Source organism: Phocoena sinus, chromosome 11 (assembly GCF_008692025.1).
Source record: "Phocoena sinus isolate mPhoSin1 chromosome 11, mPhoSin1.pri, whole genome shotgun sequence".
In the NCBI taxonomy this organism is placed as follows: Eukaryota; Metazoa; Chordata; class Mammalia; order Artiodactyla; family Phocoenidae; genus Phocoena; species Phocoena sinus.
In genome coordinates this window covers 43762932-43782630 of record NC_045773.1, presented here as the reverse complement: position 1 = coordinate 43782630, position 19699 = coordinate 43762932, and the positions used below count along the sequence as shown (strand labels likewise).

The 19699-nt window shown below is 42.3% G+C and overlaps 1 protein-coding gene across 4 annotated transcripts in view; it reads right to left on the bottom strand.

The window, feature by feature from the left end:
• The window catches only part of MYRIP (myosin VIIA and Rab interacting protein), a 219958-nt gene that overhangs the window by 113046 nt on the left and 87213 nt on the right, over window positions 1-19699 (bottom strand). For 3 of the 4 annotated variants that reach the window (XM_032648309.1, XM_032648311.1, XM_032648310.1), the window contains exon 3: window positions 876-1097. In XM_032648309.1, the coding sequence (XP_032504200.1) occupies window positions 876-1097 (222 nt within the window). Of the gene's footprint in view, window positions 1-875; window positions 1098-19699 lie in introns of those variants that run through there. The other variant, XM_032648312.1, reaches the window with a different exon arrangement.

Genomic DNA, 19699 nt, shown 5'->3' with positions numbered 1-19699 from the left:
CATATGAATATGCTGAAAGAATATCCCAGAGAGTAATATCCTAAAGTAAATCACTTCTAAACCAAGGTGAATTTCAGACTGCACAAGGAGCAGAGAAGCTGATGGTCAAAGTGGATGGCAGCACAAAGTGACCCCAAACACCATCCCCCAGCCAGACACCAGGTATTTAGTCTAAACCGTCTATTGGAAACTAATTTTTTTGTTGGTTTCAAGAAACTGGGCACGTTTTAAAATCTGTTATTTATCTGAAATTTTCCATACTTGATTCAAGTCAAAATATTCCTTAAATGTTTCCCATGATGAATTTGGCAGTACAATGTTGAGAGGTTACACAGCTTGTTACTACATAAATAAACTCTTCTGAGGCATCCTTCAAAATGTAACAGACTGTCAGCCCACAGGCCATGCATCTGAGACACTTTGACCTAGACATACTTCTCTATCAAACGGAGACTTAGAGAAATTTCAAGAAGCAAAACCTGCCCCATGAATCATGGACTTCTTTCCTGGACAGGTTCTTATGATGGACTTGAATAATATGGAAAAACAGGAAATGAGTTCAACTTTTGCATCTTCTTTGATTTCAGACAATAATAATCCCAAGACTCCTGGCGATGTCCCCACAAGACATCATACAAGATTGAACCAGTGAAATTCCCAGCTTCTCCTCAGCATCCTCTTTCTGCTAACTTTAATTAAACAAGTTTGGGTGTGTTCTATCTGCATTAGACACACTGAATGTAGAAGACAGCTTAGTAAACCTCCCCTTTCTTAAAAAATAATGCCGATCAATCAATCACTGTCGACCCCACCTGTTTGAAGAAAGATGGTGCCTCCAGTTAGCTGAGACCCTAAGGGTGCACTTGGCCACTCACCTTGCCTGCTGGCAGACGCAGCAGATCCACACCTTCTCGTGCTTCTGGTAGGAGCAGCAGCTCTTGCAGACGTTGAACTTACAGTCCCCACACCGGCGTTTGGTGTTGACAAGGAAGGTGAAGGGTGAGCAGCAGCGCATACAGCAGTGCTCCACGAACTTCTGGTGCTTGGAGAGGATGCTGCACTTGCTGCCTTCCTCATCCAGCTTCTGCTTCATCTCGCTGGGGAGCCAGGTTGGGGAAAGGGTGAGGAGAAGAGAAACAGCACATCAGGTCAGGGGGCTCCCTCCCTAAAGCACGCCACCCTGGCCCTCCCATATGGCAAGCTGCCATGTAGGATCTTCCTGTAAAACACAGAAAGATCAATGGCGTGACATAATATCCAGAGAGGAACCCTAATGGTGGATTAATTCTGTGTTCTTCTATATGTCATATTTTCTATAAGAAAGCACAAAACCTTATTACTTATATTTCAGACACTAGATTTAAATGCAAATTATTATAAAGCTAAGCACATTAAAAAGAAATCCTTTAGCTTAATTAATGTCTTTTTAAAGGAGCAGGAGATCATTTATGTTAAAATATTAATCCTTATAACAGCCCTGCTGGGAATATGATAAATGCAATCCTGGCCCTTAATATCCCTGGAAACTGAAGCACCAGGGATTTTAAAAGCTTTCAAATCAATGTAGTCAATAAAGATTCTCTGGGTGATGGGCTAATCCTAAACACTGGTGACTCAGAGTTGGATAAAAGTTAACCCCCTTCTTCCAAAGAGCTCGTGGATGTTCTGGGCACACAACTGGTCATAGTAATGTAAAACACAACACTGCATGCACTTTTCTCTACACTCTGAGGAGGAAAGGAGAAACCCTAAGAGGCAAGGATCTACCCCAAACACACTGAGTTACCCAGGATACAACTGACCGGAAGTAACCAAGTTATTCTACCTTGGCAAATTTGAGTTGTTTTTTCCTGTTCAAAGATGCACACCCACAAAGAATAACAGAAAATAATTTTTGTTTCTGTATCCATTTTGTGATTGTGCAGTTCACCCCAGATGAATCTATGATGTATGTGGCAAATATTTTCTTTCATTTTGAACTTGTCTTTTCAACTTTGCTTATTGGTGTCTTTCATCATTTAGAAGCGTTTAATTTTTCTGTAGTTAAATCAGTCAGTCTTTTCTTCTATGGCTTCTGAGTGTTACATCTTGCTTATTACTCCTCCCACCCTCTACCAACCACTAATCTACTTTCTGTTACTTTGAATTTGGACATTTAATATAAATGGAATCATACCATATGTGTTTAAGGTTCATCCATGTGACAGCATGTATCAGAATTTCATTCCTTTTTATGGCCAAGTAATAGTCCATTTACAGATGTACCATATTTTATTTATCCATTCATCGACTGATAGACATCTGGGTTCTTTCTACTTTTTTGGCTATTTTGAATAATGCTGCTATCGACATTCATGTATAAGTTTTTGTGTGGACGTATCTTTTCAATCCCAGGAGTGGAATTACTGGGACATATGGTAATGCTAAATGTTTAAACTTTTAAGAAACTACCAGAGTGTTTTCCAAATCGCTGCTCCATCTTACATCCCACCAGCAACATATGAGGGTTCTGATTTTTCTGCGTACTCGCCAACACTTGTTATTGTCTGCCTTTTTTATTATAGCCATCCTAGGGGGTTTGAGGTGGTATCTGATTGTGCTTTTGATTTGCATTTCCCTACTAGCCATTTGTACGTAGTCTTTGGAGAAAAGTCTATTCAAATCTTTTACCCATTTTAAAATTAGAATATTTATCTTTTTCATCATTGCGTTATAAGAGTTCTTTATAATATTCTGGATACAAGTCCCTTATCAGATATATGATTGGCAAATATTTTCTCTTTCTTATATTAAACCTTATATTTTATTAGTACTTTTAGGTGCTTTTAGTACAAAGAAGGGCTGCACTAGCTCATCCCAGCCTGCTACTAGAATGGGAAATCTACATATGGTTTTATAATCTAATTTTTCACTTAACAACAACACATCATAAACATCTTTCCATGAAAATTCAAAGAGTGTTTGTAGCTTCAGCTTTCAGGTCCCCTGAGCTGGCTTACATGGCTGCCAGTATACGCACAGGGCTTTCTGCTCTGCACTGCGGTGCCCGATACTCATTTGTTTCTTGAGCATTAGAAGGGAAGACTACATCAGGCCAGCTGATAATTCTACAGGGTAAAATATTGTATATGTATACTTGGCTGAACAAAATATTTACAGGGAAACAGGACAGAGGTTTTTTTTTTCCTTAAGACATGAAGATGTTGTTATCCAGTCCCTCAGATTTAGAATAGAAGGTGAGCTAAGTTATCAACGGGTCTGACCTCTGTAAACAATATAAGAACAGCCTCAGCAATTGACCTTCTTCTATTGATATTTCAAAGACACTGAATTAAATAGGATAAAACACCCAGGAAGGAAAGTCTTTAGGGATCAAAAAAAGCTCTGTGAACTCAATGCACAAGATCACTTGAGCTTTATGAGTTTTGTTTCCTGATACACAGGACTGCAAATGCCAATGGCATTTAAAAACTCACTGAGAGTCTAGTGATAAAACTGTACCAATTCCTCCAAAGTTTGTTCCAAGCAAATGGAGTGTTTTGAACCACAGGCTCAGTAGAGGAATAGAATGCCCTTCTTGTGAACCATCTCTCACTTCTCAGATTCTACTGCCCTATAGTACCTCATGGGAGAGGTCACTGAAGAATTGTATAGGATAACCTATAGTGGCTAACTACAGAATCAACCAAGAATTATGCAAGACCAGGTACCTGCACTGAAATGTCCTGGGAAGGACCAGGCCCCCAAATGGTCAGCCACGTGGGAAAGAGTGATGGGTTTAGAGTCAGTGGCTGGGGTGTAGAGCTGAGCTCAATCACTTCTCAAAGATCCCTCCAACCTTTCTGAGCCTCTGCCTTCTGAGAGGCAACAGTAATTCCTACTTCGCAGAGTTTCCAGAGATTTTAAGTGAGCAAATCAACAATAAGCAAATAGTACTTTTCATTTTGATTAGCAAGAAATCCAGTGGTCTCAGTACCCATAACATTTGATCACACTTGTTTCTATGTCAAGAAAGTTTTGTGATAGTATCTGGGCAAAAAGGCTCAATATGTATTTGTTGCTTGAGCACTGAGTGTTAGTGGGTGTGAAGTGGCATCTCACTGTGGTTTTGACTTGCATTTCCCAAATGAGTAATGATGTTGAACACGGTTAGTCTGGTCTTTAGCAATGTCATCTAACATCTGGTTTAGCCTCTTCCCGATACATCACTCTGCAACCGACATATGAAAAATTATCAACATTTCATGGTTTCTGGGTCCACTGCAATGCCAGTTCTGATTCTCACCATGTGTTGAGAATGCATGCAGGCTCAATGGGGCTAGAGTGTCATAAGTTAGCTGTGTCTGCCATAGGTGTAGCAGGGACAGTGATGGCATATATGTCACTTGTTTGTTATCAGACAGAAAGTAATTCTAGCCCATAGCTATGAGCCACCACTCCATGGTCACAGGCACTGTTGTCTAGATTGCCAATTATTCACTCAGTTCACACTCACTGAGTACTTACTATTCCAGGTGCTAGGGATAAAAAGAAAACAGGACATGGTCGCTCCTCTTCATGAAACATGTATTAAAGTGGGGATTCAAAGGATTACAAACTAAATAAAATATAAAACAATTTTAAGTTGTAAGGTGTTCTATTACAGAATAATCAGGGCACTTAGACTAAGAATGACATGGCAACCTACTTTAGACTGGGTGGTGACAAAAGTCTTCTTTGGGGAGGTGACATTTAAGTTGAGACTACAGGTTGAGAAGGGGCTAGCCCAATAGGAAAAAAAAATAGCATAAGAGGCAGAGAGAACAGCAGAGGAAAAGAGCTTAATGTTGGGGAAAGGGGAGGGAAGACAAGACACAGGCCCTGGAAAGGAGTTTGGATCTTATCCTACGTTCAGTGGGAAGTTATTGAGGCTGGTGAGCAGAAACAGAGCAGGATCCAATTTCCGTTGTAATAGCACCTGCTGTTACATTAAGGCCAACTTCTAGGGGGCCATGTGTGGAAGCCTGGAGAGCAGTGCATTCATCTAAGTAGCTGGCTGAGGTTTGGACCAGGGTAGGAGCAGAGGAGATGGAGAGGAGTGGACAGATGCATGGCACACCTGCTGAAGGATCTGACATGGGGGCGGAGGGAAAGAATGAACCAAGAACCATTCTCAGGTTTACATCTTTTGTGGGGAGTGAAGCGGTTTGTGGAGCAAGGGAAGACTACAATAGTAGAAGCATGTTTTACTGAAAACTGTGAGGCACCTAAAGGGATTTGCCATGTGGACAATTGACAGGTGTTTGTGCATCTCAGAGGAGGGATCTGGGCCAACTGTGTAAGTTTGGGAATTATTTTCAGACACACCTCCATAAATATAGGAATGGATGAGTCACCCTAGGGAAGAGAGGGCAGCAAGGGGAAAATAAGAGTGCATAGAAACAAGCCAGGGAAACCCCAAATGTTTAAACTCAGGCTGAAACTTGAAGAGGTGAAGCCAGACAAAGAGACTGAGAAAGACACCAAAGGAAGAAGGTGTTTCAGAGAGAGAATGGCTGACTGTGCCTGCCGTGAAGGCAGAGAAGTGTCCACTGGATTTGGCAACAGGGAGGTCACAGGTGGCCCTGACAAAAGCAATTTCACTGTGAGGGGGGTAGGGGGAGTGAGGCAGGAGCTACTGCTGTGGACTGCAGGGTGAACAGGAGGTGAGGTAGTGGATCAATCACGGAATGACTCTGCCGGTAATGTTATAAATGTTAAGAGCAAGGCTCCAGAGGGTGAACCCAACTGATAGGAATAATAATAGTCATAATAATTTAAAAGTATGTTTTGCTTTTAATCTGTCGTGGGTAATATCACTCTCTCACTGTGTAATTTCAGGCAGAATCATTTTGCTGCCCCCTGATGGTGTTATCAAAATTCATTCAAGGTTAATAGAGTTCACTGTGTCACAGTACAGAAAATAAACACTTAAAGATTCCCTCTGGATGGTGAAGTTAATAGACACACACCAAATACAGTGTGATTACCAGCTCTGAAAGGAAGCAGACCATTTTAAACCAGAACTTTGGATGGTCCCTTTAGCCCCATAAACCAGAGCATCATGTTTCATATGAGCATTGTCTGTAAGGAGTTATGGGAGCTCCATCAACCTGAATTCCTTCAGACAGCTTAATAAACAATGGATGCTGGGGAGAGGGTGAGGGGCGCTGGCTCTGCTCCTGATGGCTCAAGGGGGTGAGGGTTGGGATGGTCAAAACCTTTCTGTATATTGAAACATTTTTGCTGGTTACCATCACTATGTAAGAAGAATAATGATACTGAAAAATTTGGGGGTCACTAAAGAGAGTCATAGTTTATATTTAACATGTTCAACCTCTAATCTACGAAGGAATTTACCATCACAATTCAGAAAAAAAGATGGTAAAATGAATGCACATTTACGTAAATCACCTCTATGGAATCCGCTGAAGTTTAAGTAAAAAGAATGGAAACAGACAGTAAGCTCCATGTTTCATAAAACGAAGGAATTTCCACAACCTGCCACTTCTAAAATAGACTATGGAAGAAGTTTAGTTATATTTGGGATCTGGAGGGAAGATGGTGAAATCAGACACACATCCATCTTGACCTTGAGCAGAGAGAGGTATCAAAATACAAATGAGGGCACCCTAGAGGCATTATAATTCTTTCCTTGAAAAGAAGAATGGCCAGGTCACCAGAGAAGCTGGGACCTTCACCCTGTGGACTCACATCAATATCACAGTGTATCAGAGTTTCATTACAAGCCCAGGCTGGCCAGGAGTATGTGAAAAAGAAAACCCAAATGGCATCTAGCCTGCAAGAGGGGTCACACCTCCACGGTGGTAGGCTGATCAAATCAGATGGGAAATGTCTGGGCGGGACATCTCCAGCTGTAGCTGATTACCATCCCAGCTCAGTTACCTTCCAGCATCGTCCCTCTCACCTGCAAACAGCTAGGTCTGCTTTCCCTCCTGGGTTTTCACAAAGCAGTTATTCAATCACTACCTTCACAACTCAAGAAAGTAGGGAGGGCAATCATATTACCCCACCTCCTCAAATTAGCCATAGTGCATGAAACAGAACAGACCCTCCATTTAACCCCTATGAATGACCTCACTTAAGCAGTAGCCCAAGAGGAATGGAGGTGTGGGGGCTGAGAATAAAAGAGGCTGACCGAGAATGTTCTAGATACAAAATAAAAAATACAAAATAAAGCAAGCTTTCCTTTCCACCAACCTTGCCTCTTCATTGACTTTTTAAAAATTAATTTATTTTATTTTATTTTTGGCTGTGTTGAGTCTGTGTTGATGTGCGCGGGCTTTCTCTAGTTGCAGCGAGCGGGGGCTACTCTTCATTGTGGTGCGCAGGCTTCTCATCGCGGTGGCTTCTCTTGTTGTAGAGCTCGGGCTCTAGGTGCACGGGCTTCAGTAGTTGTGGCTCATGGGCTCAGTAGTTGTGGTTTGCGGGCTCTAGAGCGCAGGCTCAGTAGTTGTAGCGCACGGGCTTAATCTCCACGGCATGTGGAATCTTCCCGGACCAGGGCTTGAACCCATATCCCCTGCATTGGCAGGCGGATTCTTAACCACTGCGCCACCAGGGAAGCCCTTTTGGACTTTTGAGTGGCAAGCACCTAGTCCCACTTTTCATAACAGATTTTGGCTCCCAACGTGAGGCCATGCTCTCGCGGTATCTGGCTCCCCAGGTTTTCCTGAGTAGAGCGCCGGCCATGATGACATGCCGGGATGGTTGTGATGAGACCCCTGCTTGTGGCTAGCTGATCCTGAGAGGGGACTTGCGGGGATGTTCCTAGTAGGTGCTGAAACCATTTGTTTTGGGGATTCTCCCTGTTTCTTCCATGTTGGGCACTGACTGCCAGCATAGGCTCTCTCCTCGGTGGAACAGAAATATGCATCGGAAAGAGCTGACGAGCTCCAAGACTAAGTCTACCGGTGTGCACCTGGGCAAACTTCTCTTTTGAGCGTGAAGTGCTATTTGGGCATTTGAGAGTTGAGATCAATTGTGAGCACGAGGTGCTATTTGGGCATTTTGCCAGTTGGTGCCGATGTGTGTCTGACGTTGAGGACCCTTTGTGTTGGGGAAATATTTGTTTGGGACTCCATATCGGTTATCGTCTTGGAGGATTTGTGACAGTTCTGTCTTTTGGTGTGTGAATGTGTATTCCATTTGTGTGATTGGTATTCTCATTGCCTTTTGTAAAATGGGAGATTCAGGTTCAATTCAGTAAGAAAAATTTTAGGTATGAACCTATGACTAAGAAAAAGAAAGATGATTTTTTTTTTTTAACACAGTGTAGCTAACAGTATTCTTCAGAGAAAATTGGTTAAGATGAAACTCTTTTGAAACTCCAAAACTGGTTCTTTTTGCATATGCAGTTAGAGAAAGCTAGCTTGATAAAAATACTGTTTTCAGAATTCTGACCCTGAGAGAACAAAAATATGCCTAGGAGAAAGCTTGAAGTTAACTCTTATTGTGTCCTTGAAATGCAAACACAACCCATTCTGCCTGACACTTCAGCCTTGGGTTAATTAGTAGAACTTCAAAAGATGTTTGGGTTCATCACTTATTTGCAAAGCAGAAATAGAGACACAGACATAGAGAACAAACGTATGGATACCAAGGGGGTAAGGGAGGGTGGGATGAATTGGGAGACTGGGATTGACATATGTACACTACTTTGTATAAAATAGGTAACTAATGAGAACCTACTGTATAGCACAGGGAACTCTATTCAGTGCTCTGTGGTGACCTAAATGGGAAGGAAATCCAAAAAAGAGGGGATATATGTATACGTATAGCTGATTCACTTTGCTGTACAATAGAAACTAACACAACATTGTAAAGCAACTACAATAAAAATTAATTTTAAAAAAGATGTTTGGGTTCATTAAACACACATCTTGTACCACATTAAAGAGAAACTGTGCTATGAGAAAAATGTATGTTTTTAGAGGTTATGGAATATGTTCTTAAGTTTGCCAATAAGAAAATGCTGATATAACAAACAGTTCAATGACTTGTTTCTTGGTGTTGTTAAGGTCTTTTAAAGGTTAAAAATTGTAATATGTAAAAATGATAAGGGAAGCATTTCAGTGTGTAAAAGCAAGTAGGATATGTGTTGTCGGTGAGAGAAGGTATAAAAAAATGAAAATATTTTTGCTGAGGGATAGAAGAAGGATTAATTTTGTCCTAAAGCTGGTTGTTTCTGGATGGGAAAAAAAGGAGAAAGAAAGTGATAAAAGTTTGTAAAAAAAAAAAATGAATTTCGAGAAAAGAATTTTGTACATTGTTAAGATAAAGATTAGATCAAATTTAATTAGATAAATGAATTTTGTTATTAATAGTAAGCTGATGCGAGACTGAGTTTGGTTTTCTCTCTGTTAAGAGAACAAAATTTTTCTAAACAAATTAGGATTATTTGGTATGTTAAATTATACAGAAAACATTGTCAAATAATAATGATAAACATTCTTAGGTTATATAAATATCATTAATATAAGTGTTCTAGAAGTTATATGACGTTTCTAAAATTTGAGTATGTTCTGGCATTATATTTCAGTCATACTTCTAGTTATAAATTGTCTAGTGAAGTTGTCACAGAGTATAACTTAACTACTTATGATGTGTACTTGCTGGCTTTAAGACTTGCTGGCTTTACAGTACATGTGCTTAAAGCACATGTACAATGTTTGTGTGACAATTGGGTATAATTGATAAAATGTATAGGCTATAAAATGTTTCCCCATCAGCATACCTCTGTACTGGTTTGTTATGTCTGATTAGTTTTCCCCCAACGTGAAAAACTAGGCCAATATATAAACAAAAAGTAGGCCTAGCACCAAGGGACATGAACAGACCCAGAGCTGGCAACTGAGCCACTCTGGCAATGTTGGAAAAATACATTGATTATCAATGCTCTCATGGAAAGATTTGCTATTAAAAAGGGAAAATGGTGGAAGAAATTTTCCCATATTGAGGTATGGGGAAGTCATCCTGGCTTATACATGATTAAATTAAACTTTAGGTTAACCAAAACAGCCTGTTTCTGGCCTATTAAACATATATTGTACATCTGCTTTAACCACTAAGGAAAAAAAAACACAATCAGAGAATAATACAAGGATGCATTTTGATTATTATCCTCATTGTAATATGTCTGCTAGTTTTCAAATGTCTGTCCGAGTACTATGACAAAGTAATCAAAGAGAGAGGTAATGTTTTCACAATACAAAATATTGATGCTAACCTTGTAACTCAAGATTATTTACAACTCTATGTCCATTCCCCAAATTAGGCAGGACTATGCCCCACTTCAGCAGGAAGTAGCCACAGCGGTTGTTGCCCCATTCCCTCAAAGATTTGGGGAAAATTGGAAGAGAAATGAAACTAAAACCAAGGTCCCCTGCCAAGTTTATGATTAACCTCTCTATCCAAAACTCCCTTTCTGGTTCTGTACCTGTCCCTCCTCAAGACTGAGGAATATCAAAGAAAAGGTGGGTTTGAAATGGAGCAGGACCCTATGGTCCTTCCCCCACATGTTTTCCACCTGCCTTTTGTCTATGGAAAAACTTTAGCCAGAGAATAAGTTTAATCAGAGAAGTGATAAAATGCAGAAGCAAAGGAAAGCAGTCAAGCAAGACTCAATAATAACAGTTTTGTTATTAAGCAAAGTCAAGGACATTTATTTCCTCCTCAAGGGCTATAGATAATATTCAAAGCCATATCCTTTGAGCTGTTTTATAGATACTGAGAACTCCACCAGGTGGAAGATGTTAACTACACGATGACCAGACTGTAGCCATGACATAAGCTGCCACATGAGTCCGCACCCCCCACCTCTTTGCCAGCCTCTGAAATAAAGCAAACTTCTTTCCACCAGCTGTGCCTCTTTGTTGGCTTTCAAGCGGTAAGCAGCCAAACCCCACTTCCAGCAACAGTATGTATATATTTTAATATTTTGAAGCCAGCAGTAGGTTAACCTGAGCTGACCAGGGTCACTGACCACTGTGTGCTGGGCAGATTCACAAAGAAGCTGTTGCTGCTGTTTACACTGGACAGAGGAGCATAACTAAAGCTGTGAGACAAACTGGAAATAGGGTGACCATGTATAACTACCAGTCCATGTGTCTCTAGATCCCCATCATATTATGAAATACGTATGAAAAAATATATACAAAGTAAACTGGATATTAACATTGTTACAAGACCACATCTATAAGTTCTGATTTCAAATAATTTTGCTCATTAATATGGCTTCATTTCATTATTTAACTCATGGGATTTATAAATAGTTATATATTTGAATGTGAAGTAAATTTATGGAAATAAAAAAGTGCTTTTATGTCTTTATATACTAGGAACTGGCCTGAGGTTTTATTTTTCAGATGGTTCCTTCACTTAGATTAAAAGTCACTGAATGAGGATGCCTTGAGGCTGTAGCTTTTGAGCTTTCTCATTTTATGTATTTAATTTTTTTTTTTTTTTTTTTTTTTTTGCCTAAAAGAGCTTCTAAAGTTGGACTGGGGATTTTTTATCTTCCATATGCCCCAGGATTTCTACTTTCCTGCTTCTGATTCTGTCAGTAAAGGTTGGTTCATGAAACCATTAAACAAAAAAGGGAAAGAACTCAGGACAGAAACTGCATCCGCCTTCAGCTGCTGCAGTGCTTTGCCTCGCCTGGGTGTAATCACAAGGCAGGTGTCTGGGTCCACACAGGAGGCTTGGGCAAACACGGTGGGAAGTGACACTGTCCCTGTGAGAAGAGGAATAAGCTCAAAGCCTGGCTATGATCTTGGTGCTATGTTAAGGTCAGACATGTGTTAATTTTCTTCCATTCTCAGGCAGCCTAAGACACTGAACCCAGAAGCAAAACCCAATCCATGATTGATGCCTGGTCATTGCAGAGGAGGAAAGACAGAGGGAGGGGAGGGAAGATACCCATTCTTCTCTCCTTCCTCATTGACAGAACACTGAGTTTGAGCTGAGCCATTGCCTCCCAGAATCAAGACCAGGCTTCCCAGCACCCCTTGCAGCTACATGCAGCCATGTGACTAAGTTCTGGCCCATGACATAAAAGTGGAAGGGAGGTGTGTTACATAGGGTGCTTAGAGGGAGCTCACTCTGCCAGAAGGGGCTCCCTTTTGTCTTTCTGCTTTTCCTCCCCCATCTCATTCTGTGTTCATGATGGCATGAGCTCTAGCTGCTAACCCGATCTATGATTTGACCTTGGGAATCGGTGTGGATCAAAAACAAAGGCTCTTGGGTCCTCAGTGATGTGGGGGAGCTGCCACACTAGTCCTGAACCCACCCCCTGAACTTCTTCTATGTGAAAGAGAAATAAATTGTATCCTGTTTCAGCACTGTTTATCTATTGTTATTTTAGGGTTTTCTCTTGTACACCGATAAATCTGATCCTGAGAAAGGAGAGCAGGGCAAGTGTCAAGTAGAGTGAGAGCAAAGTAAGGATGGGAAGGGGAGGCTGAGTGATGAGGCAGAGAGTGGCAGGGTTCTGAGCAAGATGGAATGGAAAGGAAAGCAGGATGACACAAGCAGTCCATAACGAAGATCATTTATCCCCAAAGTGGTGGCAGGGCCAGGGGAGGGATGTCAACTTGAAGCTGCCACACTGAGCTGGCGAACCAATGCAAAGCACAGCATTGTATATAGAAACACGCTAAACCCACCACAGAGTGGGGCTGGGTGTGAGGATGGTCTAAAACTGACCCAGTTGTAGAGCAACTTTCTTTGCAAGGGCTTCTGATGCCTCCTAGCTCACTGGCTCACTAGGGGCTGCTCTGTCCTTCTCTTGGAACCATGGGAAGCACAGAGGCCTGTCTATCAGGAGCCCTCATTTCACAGGACTGTGAGGTCTATAACTGGTCACTGCTACTTGTCCCCTCTATGACTCCCTCCTTCTAGAATTTCTGGGGAGGCCCAGCGTTCCTCTGCCCTTTCTCCTCCCCTCCAGGCACTGGATGCCAGAGGAAGCTCTGCTGTCACCTTGGTGGCCACTTCCCAGGGCCAGCTTTCCATGAGTTCCTGGTGGCCAAATGCCTCACGTCTTGGCACTGCTCTTTCTCCTTGGCCTTGCTGTCCAGCAGAATTCCCAGAAATCTCCCGGCTCTGTGCTTCAAAACAGCCAGTACTGCCCCATTCCCACTGGCCTTTCCCTGCCTGGATATATAGCTCCCCTGATTGGCTTGCCCTTGAATGGCTAGCCATCTTCCTAGGACTCTCTCTTTTGCTGTCCTTACTTCCTAGTTCCCAGGACAGCATTCCTTTACCTACGTTCATCCTCCCTTGGATGGAAAAAGGAAAAATCATCTTTATTGAGAAAGTGCTGCATGAAGAGCACAGGTCTGGCATTGGGAAGCCTGGGAGAGAATCCTGACCTGGTATTTCAGTTCTCTGACTTCAGTTTTACTCATCTGTAACATGGGGCCAATAACGTTCACCTCACAGAATTGTTGGAAGGCCTAGAAATACACACTCATAGCACCTGTACATCATGGGCATGTGATAAATCACTGTTCTTTTTTTTTTTAAACATTGTAATGATATTCGTAGCATCAGTATGACCATTTAATGGGACCATTGAGGAATGGTTTTTCTAGGACCTGGCATATCCAGTGATTTAAGGGATTTCTGATCCCAGGAGACAGCCCTGTCCATCCAGAAGACCTATGTCCCCTTGAAGCCCGTCTCAGATTGCTTCTCAGTGGGGCTGCTCAGGAAGTCCCAAGCCGTCGCTCCTCCGTGGTGACCCTGCCTAGGACAGACCCTCAGTAGCAGCAGGATCTGGCCAGCTCCACATTGGGGCTATGCAGCTCTGAGCTCCCTGTCCGCCTGACATAGCTCTCGACACTGCTGGAAACTTCACTCCAGCAAGGAACCCCTGTGCTGCTACTTCTTCCTTCTCCCTGCCCTTCCATTTGCCTTGGCTTTCCCAACAAGGAGTCCTGCCATCCCACCCCCAGCCCTGAGGCAAGGGCAGGCAGAAGGAGCTTCAAGCAAGGAGAGAGAAAATGCTCAGGAAGCAGACTGACTCAGTGGAGTCTCTGCCGGATGCATCCCTAAGGTGGCCTGGTCCTCTCTGGACACAAGGGAATGAGAAGACGAGAGGCAAAACTGACCACAGAGAACCCGAAATTCTGTACACTTCTCATTCCTTTAATAATAACACACTTGGAATAAGTGTGTTTTCTGGCTTTGGAACTGTCAGGCCTCCTGAGGTTGAATATCCACATGGAGACCTGTGATGTCAGGTGTCCCGCAGGGTCCTTCTGTAAGTACCAACATCACTGAAGAGCTCTCTCCCCAGCTCTGCCTTCCAGCACACACTCCTCTGTGTCTGAGACGCCTCTTGATTCTGGAGTCACAGTTACAGTCTGTTGCCCCCACCCTGCCACCCCCTTCCTACCACACTATCCTGTTGACCTGGAGAGAAAACTGGGGCCAAAGTGGGGACGTAAAGCCTGGCTAAGCCAGAGAACAGGGTCTGAAGTTGAATACACAAAAGACCATTTGGGAAAGAGAGACAGTATTAGGTTAATGGCCTTCAGAGGCTTCAGTTATACATTTTAATTTTAATAATATGTTAAAATGTGTGTCCTGAAGCCTACATCTAAATTCATCCATTGCTTTAAAATTTTTACCGAATAAATTCTTCGCTTGTTGAAATTTCTATCTTTTGCTTTTGTAAATGAATCCTACATAATTTATGTGGTCCTTTATTAAATAAACATATATGGAGATGCTACGTGGTGCCATATCATGGTCTAAATGCAAGGTGGTTCAGGCATAAAAAGGGACAGAATCATGGAGGGCAAATAACAAGGAGCATGAGAACTCTACCTGAAGGCCCTCCAGAGGGCTAAACTGAGCAGGGAGAGCTGGAGAAGTCTAAAATGGCATTTTGGAAAACCTTTGTGATGGTTAATGTTAGAGGTCAACTTGGCTGGGTCACAGGGTACCCAGGTATTTGGTCAAACATGTCTTGATCGTGGACGGATCTAGAGACTGTCATACAGAGTGAAGTAAGTCAGAAAGAGAAAAACAAATATCGTATATTAACACATGTATTTGGAACCTAGAAAATGGTACAGATGAGCTGGTTTGCAGGGCAGAAGTTGAGGCACAGATGTAGAGAACAGACATATGGACACCAAGGGGGGAAAACTGCTGTGGGGTGGGGATGGTGGTGTGCTGAATTGGGCGATTGGGATTGACATGTATACACTGATGTGTATAAAATTGATGACTGATAAGAACCTGCAGTACAAACAAACAAACAAAACTAATACTAAACTTTCTTTGGGTTATTTGTATAGAAATTATGTTAATATAAATGTTTCAGACATTAAACAAAAAAAACAAAAACATGTCTTGATGTTGCTGTCAAAGTATTTTTTAGAACATCTGAATCACTAACCTTTGGGTAACGCAGATTACCTTTGGTAATGTGGGTAGGCTTCATCCAGTTAGATTTTTTAAAAATTTTTATTTTATATTGGACTATAGTTGATTTACAATGTTGTGTTAGTTTCAGGTGTACAGCAAAGTGATTCAGTTATACGTATACATTTATCTATGATTTTTCAGATTCTTTTCCCATATAGGTTATTACATAGTATCGAGTAAAGTTCCCTGTGCTATACAGTAGGTCCTTGTTGATTATCTGTTTTATATATAGTAGTGTGTATATGTTAATCAGTTGGATTTTTAACAAAAAGACTGGCCTCCCCCAGAGGAGAGGGAATTCTGCCAGCAAACTGCCTTTGGACTTGAGCTGCAACTCGGGGTCTCCAGCCTGCCAGCCCACCCTGCAGATTTTTGATTTACCAAGCCCCTACAATTATGTGAGTCTCTTCCTTAAAATCTCTCTCTTTCTCCACACACACACACACACACACACACACACACACACACACACCCCTACTGGTCCTGTTCCTCTGGAGGACCCTGACTACTCCATCCTGTCATGGGCAAGGAATTACATTAGGTTACCTACATACCTTACCAGCATGTGCAGAAGGTCGCCTTTCCTTATGTAGCATAGTCAACCTAGGTTCTACACTTTCTAGATCCTAAATAGAAAATATCTGGCATCCATCTACTTGTCTCCATCTTTGCCGTCACCCCCCCACCCCCAGTCCAACCCAGTCTCATCTCCCCTGGGACCAGGGCAATGGCATCTTTCTAAACTGAAGACATTTCTTTGTCTTCCCGGATCTCCATCTGTAAACTACAGCAGAGGAGGACCTTTAAAAAATGAAAATCTGATTGGGTCACCCACCTGCTTAACATACGTTCACAGATTTCAGTTTTTCTCAAGATATAATAGGAGCCCACATGGCCTGTGAGCCTCCAAACACACCCCCTCCCCTGATGCTCTAACCACACCGCCTCTTCAGTTTCTTGCTATTCTTTGAAAATGCCATGTTCTTGCCTTTTCTGAGGCTTTTCCATATCATCTCTCTTCTTGAAAGCTCCTCTTGTCAATATCCACTGAGCCCAAGTCCATTCACTCTCCACCACTTCACCATGAAAGGCCTTCCCTCATCCTTCAGAGTAAACTAAGTCTCGCTGTGATTCTCTCTCATAGCACTTAAGTTTTCTCCTTGACAGACATTTCACAATTTCTAATGATAAATGTGTGTATGTGCATTATATTTACATTTTAGTATATTTTGTTTAATGTCTGTTTCGCCGCTATAGACTCAGTTACAAAGGAGATTTGCAAAGTACACGATATTACACATACTGTGTTGCAAAATATAGTCAAGATACTCAGCAGATGAGTGTGACGTGTGTCCAGCACCACTGGCATGCTCAAACCTGGGCCATCAGCTGTGAGGAGCCACACTGCTATGATCCCGTCACGAAATATTTCATTTTGATGCCCATGAAGTCAAATCACATTGTTTCAGATCACCTGCCTATGAAGCCTATTTTCTATGTTTTAATACTCTCGTCTGTATCACTTTGAAAACCATGATTGTTCTAGCTTATTAATTTCATGCATCTGCTTTGACATTGGAGCCATGAACAAAGAGAGGGTGTATTGGCCAACGAAGCCAGAGAATGAACATAATTAATTATAGAAATAACACCTGATGGTAAAATGAATTCTGAGACATAAACAAGTGTTATTTCATGCAGTGAACAAATATTGACGTGATACTGGCTTTCTCATAGCACTGTGTCAGGTACTATGGGTCACAGAGGTGGATTAATAAGACAGGAGCCTGCAACATATGGGAGCAGATGAACACGGAACTCCCAAAACAAGGGGGATTAGGAAGAAGCAGGATGTGGATGACCCGGCATGAGCCCAACACAGGGTGGGCCAGATTCCATGGCCTGCAGTGGAACTCTGACCCTATAGCACAGACCACTTTCATCCTGTCCCAGTATCATGGCAGAGGGTGGAAGCCCGTCCTGGACATTGCAGATTTCTTTCTGACAAGGCTTCTGCTTTGTGGTTCGAAGTTCTATCAAATATATAGTCTCTAACATTTTGCTGGTTCCTTTGACTAGTGTAAGACCCTCAGGTAAAGGTAAAAAAGTATAATACTTTAAGAGTTTGGAAGAGAAGACGTCAGGGTGGTACAGCAGAAAGTTTAGGAACTCAGAGCCAGACATGCCTGCACTGACATCCACTGAATTGAAACATGTTCATGGACACCTAAGGGGTTTCAAGAAGTAGGGCTCTAGAAGAGCTGTATACTCTCTGAAATTGTCTGAAGTTTTTGCATAGTAAAAAAAAATTGTCCAAAAGGAAAGATGGCAGATGGGAACAGTAGGAATTTCATAAACATCACAGTCAGACTTGGGCTGCATCAGCCGTGCAGCACTTACCTGGCCCTGGGCAAATTATTCATGTACACACCCCTCCAAGCTTAGTTTTCAGGTCAGAAAAACAATATGAATTATACCATGTGGCCAGAGGTGTGAGCTTTTCAGAAACAGGAATAGGAATACAATAATCCCAATACTAAATGAGTGCGGTCCTCACCTGGTTGGGGAGGCATCTTCATTCACATCAGGGTGTGCCAAAAGGTGTAAGGAGAAAGAGTATACAGAGCTAGCCACAAAAGTATAGACTCTTCAAAAATTGTTGCAATGGAGAGAAGTGCACTAAGGGAAGCCAGACCATTGCCTTCTCTTTACTCTACCATGCTTTATCCACAGCAATCATTGTAAGTCAGTGCGTTAAATTTCCAATGCCTCAAGCAGACCAATTTCTTAACTCTGGTCTCCAACTCTAAAGTTGTTCTGAATCAGCAAACTCCTGAGCCAAGAGATTCAACCCACGCACAAGCAGGTCTTCAGTGTGCCCGTCATCTCTGGGGATCCCCCAAAAGGGTCTCACTCATAAGCCTATTTTCTTTCTCTGCTCCCACTGTTACCTGGAGATATCCTCTCTCTGTAAAGTTCTTGAAGATGCCTCACAGGCTGCTACTCAGAGAGAGGTCACCAATTCCCACACAGAGCAAGACAAACATGCTGGTACAGGATGCTGCCTTATTTCACCCTAATGGGTTGTTCTCAACTGTTACCTTCAACATTGTTTCTTTCTCACCTTCTCTGCCTTGTTCCAGTTTGTCATCCCCTTCCTGATTCTACTCTTCCTGCACATTCTTTAGCTTCCAAATGCCATTTACCTGCCTGAAGTAACTATGTATCAGTTAAGATTCATGTCAGTAAGCCACTTGGATGACTTACATGGATTAATTGGAAAACTGAGGTGACATTTTATCAGCTAGTATATGCTAGAGTTTAGTTTCACGGTGCTATTGAAAGAAATTACCTATCAACATATATACGCATGTAGATTTAGATATTTCTTTTAATAGTTTATGGCTATTGATTGACTTTAATATATGGCCTGGAGTGGCTTTAATCTCCCTCTGTCCTTCTGCTCACCTGGTCTCAGCTCTGCCTGTTGCCAAGCATATTCTTATGTCCCTGAGGCAGAAGGGTGGGGCTTCTGTCGTGTTTGCTTGTGGGTCTTTATAGTGGTAGGATAATAATGGAGTCCAGTTTCAAAATCATTTCCTTAAAATGAAGTTTAAAATGGGGCAGAGGGGACTGCTCTACACCATAAGTCAACCACCCTTGCACTCTCATGCCTCAAGTTCTCATCTCGTCGTTTTGTCAACATTGATCAAATGCCTTTAATGAACTTGGCCTCATGCATAAGAATAAGGTACCACTTGTACCCTTAAGGAGGGACTGACACACTAGCCACAAACTGTAGTACCTCCTAGAGGATGTAGTACTGAGCCCCCAGCAGTGTGTTCTCTGTGAGCTCTGAAGACCTGGCATCATCTTGCATGGGGCTTCCGAAGGCAAAAACCTAGCATTCTCCCTGACTCTTCTCTTCCTCTCATCCATGATGTCCAATCAGTCACCATGGCCTATTGGATCTACCCTGAAATACCTCTTGAATCTGCTCATTTCTCTCCATTGCCACTGCTACCAGGCTAGTCCAAGCCACCATGTCTTATTGCAGTCACCTCTTTTCTGGTCTATCCCAGTTCTGCTGCCTGTCCAGTCACAGGGAGAGCCAGGATGATCTTTCAGAGATGCCAATATGATAAGTCACTCCCAGGCTTAAAACCTTGTGATGTCTGGCCTTCTCACTCCTCTAATCCCAGCACCTGGCCCAGAGCCT